The following is a 13,884-nucleotide window of genomic DNA, read 5'->3' on the forward strand; positions in this document are numbered from 1 at the left end:
ATGCTTTATTATGTTATAAAAGATAAAGTAGAATGCAAAATTGTAGTGTGTAAAATCAAATTATGGTTGATTTTCCTAATATCAACATTTTCTTTGTTTCAGGAGCTAAAGGTCTTGAAATCATATCTATGGATACAGGTAAATTTTCTTCTTGAATGTGTTTGTTTAAAGGGTATGTGAGCTGGACCTCTGATGCTCTATGTTAGTCATCGCATACCTCTCAACTGTACAGATTTTTGCAGAATAAACCATTGCCTAATATTGAAAGGCTTTATTTCAGTAATGTTATGTTTCAGAAATACAGTATTCATAAAAATGCTCTCATTTATCTGGCATGATATGTGGGGGATGTATATTTCACTACAGAATCTGTAATACTTTATTAGGAACAATAAGGGTCACACACGTGTCTTCCACACTTGCAGTCTAAATTCTAACCATACAATCAATCACTTCCTGTCCCCAACATCTCCAGGCTAAATTATGTTTGTGTCCCATTAGTGTTTAGTTGGTTATTACTAGACATTTAATGCAGTCGCTATGAGGTTAATCTGAACAACATAAGTCAATAAAGAAAAATCTAGAATAACATCAAGACCTTCTTGCTTCTTTGTCACAACACATATCCATAAATGAATATAACCATAAATGCATTTACACTAGAATCAAAAAGGTCTTGGTATGGTGTATCTAATGGCATACTGCAAACAGATGCTAACAGCAGCCCTGTCTCAGACTCTTCTGAAGATAATATACAAGGGATGAAAAATATTAGCTACTTTGGCAGGCTGCAGGAACTATTCCTGTGTACGATAATCCCAAAGAGGACCAATGCTTGGCATATAAAGTCATGTCTGACCCCATTCTGCTAGACAACTTGAAATGTACAACATACAGAAACTATACGTGATTCAATAACTTGATGTTTAAAATTAACATAATATGTAAAAATATCAGAAAAAATTGACAGATTCACTGCACATTGACTTCAAAACTTTGGACTAAATTGCCACTTGCAATGAAGCTAAGCACCTTGATAACAGTATTCTGAAACAATATTGATAAGTACGTCCCCATTAGATAATTCTAACATAAAATAATGGCAGTCAATCTTCTGATAACACAGTAAATCATATGCTGGGCACCAAAACTTTGTTTATCTTTGAAACACAGTGACATCCTTTCATAACCTGTTTCCACTGGTAGACAACTGTCTGTTGCTTGAAATCTTCCACCCTCACTGTGAAATAGTATTTATCATGTCTGTTTTGTAATGCCACCCTCCTATTTACCATTTGTGGATTGTAATGCCAATTTTGTACTGTACCCTTTCCATTTGTCACCTGTGACCTAAGTCCCCCATCCTTTCTCTTGAATATAGATCCATTAGTGTTTGACTTGCACAACTATATCATATTATACCATATATCATCAAGCATACATTTGTCCTTAAACTGCTCTCCTTTATACTGTATGTCGCCATCATACTGACGTATTCCTAGTTTAAAACTTTCATTCTCCTCAACATTTTGTACATTCTTTTCTGTATCCTTTTTGCAAGACTGATTTCTTTTTATATAATGGGCCTTTAGAAAGGCACAAAGTACTCTAGGGAAGGCCTTACCAGTGACCTGTGATGTGACAGATTTATGTTAACCTCCATGAATCTACTTCCCTGATAACCCTGCCAGTATTTCAACCCCGGCACTGTCCTCTCCTGGTGCTCCTGGTGATTTAACTTTTGTGCCACGAACCCCACCAGGTCTTGCTCCTGCCTTGATTGGTCATGTTTCAGCTCCCCACCATTTCATTCCTTAATCTGGGATTTTTGCTCCCTAAATACAGGACTTTGTGTTCTTTCACACTGAAATTGCTGATACTCTTCTCTTTTCATCAGTCACAAAAAGTCCTTCCTTTTTAAACATTTATCTCTGTCTTCGTATCACATACAAATAGACTGATTATGTTTTCTGTCCCAAACAGAAAATGACAGCTACATAAATACTGTGAAATACTAGACCCAGCACTGGAATCTGTGATAGTCTCCTACTGACATATGTCCTTAGATAATTCCGTTTAGCCATCAGCCTGTGATAACCAATCCTCCAGGCTTCATCAGCTTTCACCCTCAGTCCCAAGCCACTTTGTTTTTACAACAACCTCCTATGGGATGCATTTCAAAACCCTTAGAGAATGCAGATGTCCCACATCTTTTGGCTCCACATATCTACTGTCCCAATTAAGGACTCATAAAATTCCGTCAGATTTGTCTGATACGAGCTTGACCTGAGGAATCCAGGCTGGTTTTTGTTTGAGTAAATTTTCTGCTATGCATTTGGTCAGCCTGCACCTTAAACATCCTGTCCATCCCAATCTATGATACTGAAGCCAGGCTGACCAGCCTGTTACTTCCTGGGTCTTTTCTCATCCTTTTATGTGTGGAAGTACCACTATCACTTATGCACTCCTGTGTGAACCTATATGTCCAAACTTGATGCAATTGTATTTTATTTTATCAGTTCCAAGCTGAAAATGTCAACAGGTTATACAGTATCTGCACTGTATTGTAGAAAGCCACTCTTTTAATCCGCAAACAATTCTCCCACAGAATATTCAGACTTAATTTGGTCTCAAAAATGAAACAATTATTATTTCCAGATTTATCCAGGCATATTTAAGTTCCCAGGAACTTACACCTTAGACCTCTGACCCCACTCACATATCACCATTCTTATTTTCTCTCAAGCCAATACTTCCCTTATTTGTTTCAGAGTTCTTGCATACACAGAAAGCAAAGTCAAACCCATCTCTTTCGTTTTTGTGGTATTTAGTATTGTCTGGCAGTCATTCACTATAAACCATTTGTTTTCTAACCACACGGACATGAACAAAATGGTATCAACACATCCTCCTGGTGTGTAGCAGTCCCAGTAAGGTTCTAACACTCCAGACAGCATTCACTTCCTCTCATGTCATATCTCTCATGTTAACTTTCTCACTTACCAGTGTGTGCATCATGCGTGTATTCCAGATAACATTCTTAAACACCTAGATCTCATCTATCCACATGTTAACATTCTAGACCATTCTTCTACTCCTAGAATCAGCTTACAGTTCCATAGCCACTCATTAAAACTGGGTTATACCTCATACACCTCATGTAAGTAAATGTCATGTTCACCAAAGCAAATACCAGACCTAACTCCCTGCTCTGATTTTTATCATCAATATTTATACTTTGCAGCAGGTGAAAAATTAAACAGCTTATTACATTGCTGGCCTATCCTATCCTACTTCTGTATCTGTAATGTGTGACGCCTCCTGCATGACCTGAACCTTACGTTGCACACGTAGTTCACTGGCTTTACATTTTAAACACACTGAATCCTCCAACTTCACTGCAGAGTGCACCTAGGAAACCAGTATGCCATGTGCCCCATGAAGTGATACCATGGTGATCCACTCAAACCTGATCCATTGGACTCTGCTCAACATTTGACATGTATACTATTGCAGAGTCCCCATCCAGCACAAGGTCCACCTTAACCTGCTTATTTATTTCTGTATTCATATCACAGCCACTACAGTTTTTCCTCATAATCATATAAATCTTGTATAGAATATAATGTCCCATTCCTGAAACCACCCACTTAGTGATAACTTCCTCCTTGCTATCCTACTTTTTATCCATCCTTTATCTAGATGGAAACAGATATGGAAATAGATATATATTTTCCTGACCACTTCCAATTTTACCCACCTGCCCTTCTTTCAAAGAGCCCTAATTTTAATTGCCTCATAACACCGAAAACAAATCAGTGTGATATACCTTCTACCCATCAGCAAATTGGAATTCATCAATATCTCTTACTGGCATACCTAGCCTAGAGGATAGTTGCCTGATACCCTTATGTGTCCAACCAAGAAGAGTTCCTCTCCACTCCGACAAGAATTTGACCTCTGTGACAAATGTAATTCAGAGTAATGTTTTTTTATCCTGACTTACCTCCTCCTCTTTTCAGTTTTCCTCAAAGTCTGATATACACCATCTTTCTTCTCCTTCTACCTTCCCTGACACATGCTCTCCCCTTCCTTTCCATTAATTTAAGCACTGAGTGAAGCAATACCACTCTGATATGGGCCACCTGTAACCCTGTCACTTCTTTACTCATAAATAACCTTCCCTGAATCCCAAATATGAAGTTATTAGTTCCCCTACTGTAACCCTCAAAGCAGTCTGGAAGGTAAGTACCGCCAAGAGGCAGGACCCTGGGTAAATCATTCACCTTAATAATGCTTATTCTGCCTAAACAGGTATTGGGAGCTTTGTTTGGCCATGACATCCTGTACTGTCTTTTTTCCACCCTGTCCAAATTATACTTTTCCAACAAATATGCAAATGCTCACTGCACCATTCCCTGCTGAACAGTACTTTCTATCTTTTCAGTGCTAGCAAGCCATGTGAGACACAGTTCAATGGTTTCACTTAAGTTTTACTTATTCTGAGGTTTTGCTGATGAAATAATGTGGAATAGACATCCAATCTCCTCTCAAGCTCTCTGAGTGAACCGTCTGTTTCAGATGTAATTACATGTACAAATATTTTAACTTCAACCACCCAAGTTTAATTCAGCTATCTTACTATTCAGTTTAATCATTTTGCATTCCATTTAGTAAATAACCATTAAGAATGAGGCAAGTTTCCCTATTGACAACTTAGAGAGCTGTCAAACAATTGGGATTGGTGCCTTTCAAAGTTTCAGAGGCATTTGTTTTCTTCACTTACCAGTTAAAGACCTTAATAACTTTTTTATGTAGCTAGCCATAATACAAATACTTTTTTACAATCTCTAACTATCTAACTATCATCTACCTCTCTCCGCTACTACATCTGTCTCTCTTTTAACTGCACCTCCTCAATACTCCTTCATAATTTGTAACCATCTTCATCCTATAATTACTTCACTGTCTCCTACTCAATATCTATTTTCAACTGATTCCATTTGAAAGTAACTAGACTCTTGATATCAGCTAATATTTTACTGTATTCTTCATTTAACTGTCAAGTTTTCATTAACTGCCATATCATTACAATTCTATATATGTTCATTTACTGTTCTATTTATGTACATTTACTACTCAATGTATGTACATTTATTATGTAAATCTTGTATAACTGCCATCTACTTATTTTGTAAAATGAAGCGTTTCTCTCTAAGCCTCCGGTGAACATGGGACCCATGCACAGTTGGATTTTCCCAGTAAACAAAAGCAATTAATTAATAAGTGTTACCTTTAGTCATGAGTCAAACATGTCAGTTAATCTCATTCCAAAATGAGCTTCTTACTGTCTCTCCTCTGAGAACTTCCCCCTGTAGCTAAACTTTCCTTGTATAAGGCTTTGAAGCAATTCATGATCTTGTCCACATCTGTCAGGATTGTATCCCCCCCATCCATTTCAATTCCTGTTGTAAGGAATTTATCAAATATGTCTCCCTAATAGTTCCACCCTCATTTTGTCAGAATCCTGATCCCTGTTCATCCACCATCTGAGGATCTCAACATTCTCCTTTTTTTTAGTCTGTCTGACACATTTTTTCCATTCATCTATTAAGATTGCTCACTCTTTCTCCAATTTACCTTTTCCCCAAATATGACAGACAAACAAAGTGCAAGACCTTATCAAAGCTGCTGCAGCCTAAGCTATACAGGTAGATTACCATAGCTTAGAACATCTGAGAGGTGGAAGGGAAAGGGTCTAGGAGACACTGGATAATGGTCCCAGAAAAGCCTGATATAGACCAGCAGAAGGAATGTAGTGTGTAGTGTTTTGTAAAAATATGTACAGAGGACCAAGTTGCTGCTTCTAGAATACTTCTAGACTCCAACCCTTTCAAAAAAGCCATAGCTAAAGCTAAAACCCTTGAACCTACCTGGAATAGTTTTGCTGTGATGGGATTAACAAAAGGTAATAGCCTGAAAAACACATATGGAAATAGTCTGCTTTAACACTGGCTGTCCCTTCTTCTTACCTTCACAAGAAATGAACAACTGATCATAAGATCTGAAAAGCTTTTGTTCTGTCAAGTTGTACCTACATTGTATGTGGGTATCCAAGGCATGATGAATCCTTTCTCCCTCATTTTCTGGGTTCAGAAGATGGCTAGTATAGCTTAAAATAAACTCAGCTGCCACTTTAGGCATAAAAGAATTAGTTCTCAAAGAAACCCTCTTTGTATGGAAAATAAGATAAAGTTGACCCGCTGTAAGAGTTTGCATCTCAGATAATCTTCTTGCAGAGGTCAGAGCAATCAGTAAAAATATTTTCCATGTTAAAATCATCAACTCAGCCAGATGAGCTGGTTCAAACAGAGCAAGTGTTAGCTTTTCTAACACAAAATTAAGATCCCAAGGAGGAGCCACCAGTTTTATTGCACATCTTTTATGCAATACCCCTTTCAAAAACATTTTAACATGAGAGTGCTTTGAAAGAGGGGGATCCATCGGCAGACATGTTGAAATGGTCGACTAATAAACCTTGACAGAGGAGTAAGACAGGCAAAGGAAAAAAAAACACACAAATATCAAAAAACTAATTAAACACTAGCCTTGAATGGGTGCTGGTTCTGCTGCTGGCACTAACTAGAAAACCTTTTTATATTTGCTAATATTTGGTTTTCTAGTAGCAGGCTTTCTTGCCTCCATTAGTACCTGCTGCATGCCCTCAGTAAACAGGTGCAATGCAGTCAGTTGAAGTTGTGCACTGTTGTGATGCATCAAACACCCCTTTTAGGCCCCTGCCCTGGCATAAAAAATACATAAGAAAACAAAGAGGATGGAGGGAGCTGTTAGTTTTGCATAGATTGTTTATTTTGTTTCTTGCCAAAACTGGATGTGTCAGTAGATCCCATCTATGAGGAAGCTTGTGGTAATTGCCCCTGGCCAATTCCAAAAGAAGGGGGAATCACTGTTGCTTGGGCAAGAAGGGAGTCACTGCAATTATCATGGTAAATTCCTTCTGAGTCTTCAGAAGTACCCTTGGATGTCACTGGAAAGGGTGGAAAATTTTAAAAGAACATTCCTGTCCAGTGAAAAGGCATCTGTCTTCCAGGCCTTCTTGCATGGAGCCCTATAGCAGAAGTTTGCCAGTTGATTGTTCAGACTTCAAAGAGGAGACAAATAGGTCTACTTGAGGAATTTCCCACAGATGGAATAAGTCTTGGAAGATGTCCAATCGAGTTTCCATTTGTGAGGATCTGCCCTTGTCCTGCTCACCTTGTCTGCCACACAATTTTGCTCAGAGGAATGTGGGATGCCTGCAGAGTGAGACTGTGCTGTAAAGGTATAGCCCATGCTAGCATGGCTAGTCTGCATAAGGACTTCCCCCTTGACATTGCTTGTTTATTTACTACATCACTATGGTATTGTCTGTAACAACTTGAAATGGTCCTGGGGATGACAGGTGATTCAGAAAGTTGAGTGCCTTGATAAGGGAAAACAACTCTTTTATGTTTTTGTGCTGGTGTCTGTCTTTGTTGTCCCAGATATTTTGCACTTTTACACCCCTTGACTCTGCTCTCAAAGCAGAGTCTGAGGCATTTGTGGTTACTGATTACCGACTGCTTTGGAACAGGAGGGGAGTGGGGGAGACCTGGCTATCGCCACCAAATGATTGCTCTTCTCACAAATACCATAACTGGAATCTGAAAAGATAATGAGTGTGGTGCTGGGATCAAAACAGACTTCAAATTCTATTGTATTTTCTCATGTGGAGTCTTGCCAGAGATATTATCAGAATCATAGATCCATGAGACCCAGAATCCTCCTGAGGTATTCCCTCCCAGTGCCCGAACTGTGAGTGGAAATCTCCTGAAATAGATCTAAATATAGAACAAATTTTCCCCCTGGTAGAAAAGATTTCTGTACTGAGGTGTCTAGCAGGCACCCCAGAAACACAAACTTATTTGATGGAGTTAAAAATAGAATTATGAATGTTCACTTGTAATCCCAGCCTGCATAACAGATCTCTCACCCAAGTGAGAGATTCCTAACACTTTGAGAAAGACTGCAAAGATGATGAAGTTATCTAAAAATGTGTAGTGGATAGTCCAAAGCGTAAGGCAGGGAAAACTGACAATGTGATCCAGACACACAAAATGTTAAGAAATGCCTGAAATCTGGTTGAGTAAGAATGTGATATGCTATGCATCTTTTAAATCTAAGGTTACTAAACAATTCAAATGAAGAAGAAAAAGGTTAACATGTTTGTGAAGTAAAACATTTTGAACTCTGGCACGGTCATATACTGGTTTAGAAAAGAAAGGTCCTGAATTGGTCTGCAGGCATTTCTTTCTTTGAATAAAAACCTTCCCCAATTGGAAAGGAGGAACAGTTTCTATTAACCATGTAGACAGCATGTATTATGGGCAGTGGCATAGCTGATCCAACAAGCACCTTAATTCACTGTAATAAACCGATAGCTACATTGAAAGGGATCAGTTTATTATAGTTAGATCGACAACCCTCCACAATATTACTTATAATGTGGTTAAACTGGCAGATTATTTCTATACTCTTATCATGTTACTATGCTTGTGAAAGGGAATCATATCTGCCCATTTTGTTTCTTTAGAAACCTTAGCCTCTTCCCTCAATTTAATGAAAATTTTAACTAAAGGTATTATTCATAGATTAGTACTAGGCTAACTGCCCTTGCGAGCCATTTTAAGCCTAGCCAATTATCACTTATGAGACTCAAACCCTGCACCTTGTCTTTGTAAGACAAACACCTTAACCATTAGGCCACCCTCCCAACCTTATCTTATCCATTTGGCCCCTCTGTAATATCCACCTTTAATTTACTTTAGGAGTTTCTTCATGATGATTTTTGGACATTGACCCATTTTCCTGGTTAGTTCTGCTGAATACATGATATAAAATTTCCTTCTCCTGTTTTGTAAATACATCTTTTCACAGCTCTCAATTTCTTTGCTCAAGAATCTGGGACAGAGCCAACAATAATGAAGGAAAAAAGGTAAAAATCAGAGACAATTTTTAAATATTACTATAATTCACTGAAAAAGTTAATAAAACACCAGTCATTTTCTGATCAATAAAAATATGAAACTCTTAATGTCTGACATTATTAACTTCTTCAGTGGTTTACCAGGAAATCAAAAAATGATGAGGGGCAAGACAAAAATGAGTCAAAATCAGGGATGTTTTGTGTAAAATCAGTGATTTCTGAGAGATGCTGCTTTTTCATCAACCTTTTCACTGTAATCCTTTCTCATCCCTGTTTTCTACTACTCTTTGCTGTCTGGCATTTGGTGCAAAGTGTTAAGGATGTGAGCCATTGTTCCTATTGTGCAGGGTTTGATTCCCTCAGCCCCCATTTGCCTACTGGATGACCTTGAGCAAGTCACTTAACCAGACATTCCCAGGTTGCCCCTGAAAAAGGTCTGTGCCCACTGGGCCTACCCAGCCTTTTTCGACAGGGTCAAATTAATGCACATTCCAAGCTACAGTCTGCAGATAAGAAATGTGTTCTTTGGACTTACCATTGCTTGCCATCTAAACAAAAGGAGAACAAAGAAAAGAGAAAAAAATCCTAAAGCTACCCAGAGGCTTACCTTGCCTTTCGGGGAAATCAAGGTATGAGCTGCCACAAAGATTTGGTTCAAAGACCAGTTTTGCATTTCACGAATACTTGGTTATAACACCTTCAATTCAGTTCAGCCAACCAAGTAAGGAAGTGATGAATCCCTCATAATTTAGTCCTTAAAATAGATTACAGAAACAAAATAACAGGCATGAAGTGCACCATAGCCAACTTACAATAAACATGGCAAATTACAATTTTGTAACATGTTATTGCATCCCTGCCATATCACCTCAAGAACATAACCACAAGTACCATAACTAGGGTTGGGTGAAGGCTTAGCTGCCTGTGTGCAAAGGATCATAGCAGAGACCAGCATTGTTGAACAGCTGCCAATCAGGCACAAGCAAAATGCTAGGATTCATTTCAGCAGCCAAAGCTGACATCATGACTGCTGAAATGAATGTACTTATTAACTTAACTGAAGTGCATTGCTTCCATAATATTCTTGTTACCATCCAAAGCTTTGAAGATGGGCAACAAATGTCCTAGCTATGGTTCTAATGACCACTTGCATGGCAAATTTATAAATCTTACCATAATGGAAATATTTTCCTTCTTTGTGACCTAAAGTATCCCTTCATATTCTGGGAGAATTATGCCTGAAACAGCAATTAGGCACAAAAACTTACTAGATTTTGTAAACTTTAATTGTCTGAAACACCAATTGGGGGGGGGGGGGCATTTTAGGTATTATCCTCACAAGGATCTCTTTAAGATGTGCTAAACCACATGTTGCACTCCCCCTCCCCTTTTTGCTTTGACCCAGGCAAACTAAAGTCTTCACTGTATGATACCTAAAACCTCATGGAGTGGAGGCCAGTGAGATATATGCAAATGACCCCTTAAGGACATAACAGTGTTTCAGCTACATGGCTTCTGAATGCCCATGACTTTTTACTTTTTAAGTCTTTATGGGTGCATTCAGACCAATATTGACAAACCCCAATTCCAGTAGACAAGTATGTTTCAACCTTTCTATGACCTTATCAGTACAGCATAAGTGGATTATTTGACTATAATTTAGAAACACAGAGCTTAAAATCAAGCCTGATGTCCATGAATAAGATGGTTACAAAATATTCCAAATAACATCCAAACCAAAGCATAAAAATGTCACACAAAAACCATTCAGTAAGAATTGCGAGAAAGACCCCCTTAAGTGTATGACAGTATTTTAGTTACATGGCTTCTCAATGATCCCAATTTTGTACTTTTTAAGTATTTATGAGTATATTTAGCCCAAAAAGTGAAACCTACTAGCTATAGACATGCATGTTTTGGCCTTTTTTCTCCCTTATTAGGTATTTTTTGTTATCCTCAGATAAGGAAATGTAAGCATCCCAATATACTAGCAATGATTTATCTCTCCCTTATGCTCCATTTAAAAACTTGGCTCCTTTTCTTCCCATTTAGTCCCAATGTGTGCCAGCTTAATCCCCAAATTAATCTACCTGTTCCCAAAGCTATAAGCAGTTTTCATTTTTTTCTAGCCCACAAAAGAACACATAAACATCCTCATAACATAACTTTCTTTCCTGTCACTCTTTTATTTCCTTATGTGCTTGAAAGGAACCACTGTTCCCTCTGCCTTTCTATATTTCTGTTTCACTGCTATTTTTGTACAGTAACTAACTTAACTAACATGATCTGGTTTCAGCCATCATAATCTGCTTCTGACCATATCATATACCCTACTATTCAATTTCAGATAACACTAGTGCTCCTGTGAAATTAGCTTACACTGCAATCATCACCTGAACAAAAACATGTCATGATCATACTTGCATTCATAATCTGGCAGAAGACTGTATTGTATATTCAGTCTGCCAGTATATGCAGTTAGCACTCCATGGCTGACCCTCATTCCTATACCTATTATCTATTTGTCCGGTGTCCTTTTATGTCTTGGTCAGTGCTGCTTAAGTAGTTAGCTCATTCTACTTGTCAACCACTCTCTTACGGAAAAAAAAAAATCACACACACCCACTCATATCCTTTTACCCAACTTTTTTCTTCCTCAAAACAGTATCATCACAATTTCATCTAGGCGTTCTCTGCAGCCAGGTCATATCCTATTTTTCTGTTCTGTTTTCAGAGATGAATTAATCTAGACTTTCTCTTTCTCTCTCTCAGTTCTATCCACCGTTCCATTCTCCTAATCAGTCTGGTAATCTTCCTTTTTACCTTCTCCACTTTCGTAACATCAGCTCACCTAAATTACCTCAAAAATAAAAAAAGATATTTGAAATGAGGCCTACACCCATTCCCTTTATGTTTATAATTTATTATGCCAACTAGTTGATCCCTAACAGCTTTTGGTATTACCCAGTCTTGGAAACAGATAGGATTCTGGCTTCACACCCCTACTGGCAGATATATCTTATTTGACTAATCTTTCTACAACATTTTTCATGTTCTTTCCAAACACTGCTGGCAAACTCAACAGTCCATATATTCTCCTATATTTTTGCACTTCTTTTTTTATAATCCTTCTCCCAGGAAGTGATACATTTTCACACTTCTGCTCCTCAGGAATCTACCAACAATCCATTGATCTATTAAATAGTTCTGCTAGAGACTAACAGTATCCAAAGGCCAGGAATCATTTGTTTTACTGGAGTAATAGATAAGTCAGGTGGCTTAATATCCAGAGTCCTTGCCTCACTGCTATCATTTCTTTGTAGACTGAAAAGATTTGTCTCTAAATTATACTTGTCAAATATAGTTAAGAGTCCAGGTTTGTATTTTGCATCCACCATGACATGAACTCTTGGGTTGTCCTTGGAGACTGACTGTTCATAGTTTTATCACTTCACATCTAGCCTATCCCGATGAAATATGCACATCTGTAACTTTACAATTATCTGAGAGTAAATAACAGCAAATGATATGTAAGTAACCTCATGTAAAAATGAAATTCCATCTTAAAATTACAATTTATAGGTGGGAACTAAATTCATGCATCTTGCTGATCAATTTAAACACTGAACTGGTCTAAGACATTAGGGCAAAATCTAGCTAATGACTATCCCTTAGGTGCATCCCTCAAAAGCTTATTACAATCAAAAGGGCAGTATTGATTAACTATAGACATCCTACCATCCTTTCACCAGTTTAGCCTAGATTTCTGGGGGGCTGCCTATGACTTCTATTTGAGTTACTTTAACTGGAGCTTCAGTTATTTATCAGTATAACAGATTTTTAGCTCCAACTCACAAATTTTATCTTTCAAGTTTTTTCTAGACCTCAGGTGTGAGGGATATTTTAGATTCTGTCACTTAGTTGTTACTTTTTTGAACATTAAGAGTCTCACATTAAACAAGAACTGTTCTTACAGTGAGTGAGGTGATTCTCCAGAATCCCCCAGATATACTGAGTGACCTGGTAGTTCTCAAGGAAGATGCAGATGAGCCTTGACATAATTTACATGTTGGTCTTTATAGCTATTCAGCACTGTGTAGTTCAAAAGTACGTCTCCAAGAGCCTATCTTTTGTTTATTGCACCTTTGGCAAAAAGACGTGTACCACATGGCTCATCTTTTCCAGCTGCTGCAGGTTTAGATAAAAAAAACAACATGCACATTCCCAGCCAAATAGTTGACATTAGTGTGACAGTGACACCTAAATGACACTTTCTAATGGTTTCCTTACATTTTTTGCCTATTTTCTGACTATTTCTTAGGGCAAACCTCAATGAGATCATGTTGCATGTGCAGAGTAACAAAGTGAATATAAATAAGTGGAGAGGAGGTTGTTAATGTTTACTTTTTTGGGCATGCATTCCTTCAAATAGCACCATCATGGTTGTCAACAAGGGTGGAAAGAAATGATCTGGTTGTTCCACTAGGCAATGCTTCTGCTAAAAGTGAGGTCACCTAGAAGTAGTAGAAGAACGGTCTTCCATCTCAGATATGCTAGTGAGCAGTGCTGTGATGCTAACCTTTCCTCTCTTCTGTCAAGGGGTGGCACACTAGAAGATGCCTGTTTCACTCTAGAGGTGAAGCACTCCATTACCTGTCTCCTCTCCAAAGACTGAGGTATTTCTTATTCACCATAATGAAATTCTACATAAAGCAAAAGTGCTAGCGTTTCAATATCCTCCTGAGGTGGGTCTTCACATTTCTTATATTGGTGAGTTGGATATTTTTTTGGGGATTGCCTAGCCACCTATGCCACAGGTCTCCCAACCATTGGTTCTTCCTTCCTACTTGAACAGGACC

At 38.1% G+C, this 13,884-nt stretch overlaps 1 protein-coding gene across 4 annotated transcripts in view; it reads left to right on the forward strand.

Moving 5' to 3' along the window:
* Positions 1-13,884, forward strand: part of CFI (complement factor I) — a 790,564-nt gene that overhangs the window by 583,806 nt on the left and 192,874 nt on the right. For all 4 annotated transcript variants that reach the window (XM_044062133.1, XM_044062135.1, XM_044062134.1 and 1 more), the window contains one exon: positions 103-138. In XM_044062133.1, coding sequence (XP_043918068.1) covers positions 103-138 — 36 coding nt within the window. The remainder of the gene's footprint in view (positions 1-102; positions 139-13,884) is intronic.

This window comes from Protopterus annectens, chromosome 2.part1, assembly GCF_019279795.1.
Source record: "Protopterus annectens isolate FY-2018-M chromosome 2.part1, PAN1.0, whole genome shotgun sequence".
Lineage (NCBI taxonomy): Eukaryota > Metazoa > Chordata > Ceratodontiformes > Protopteridae > Protopterus > Protopterus annectens.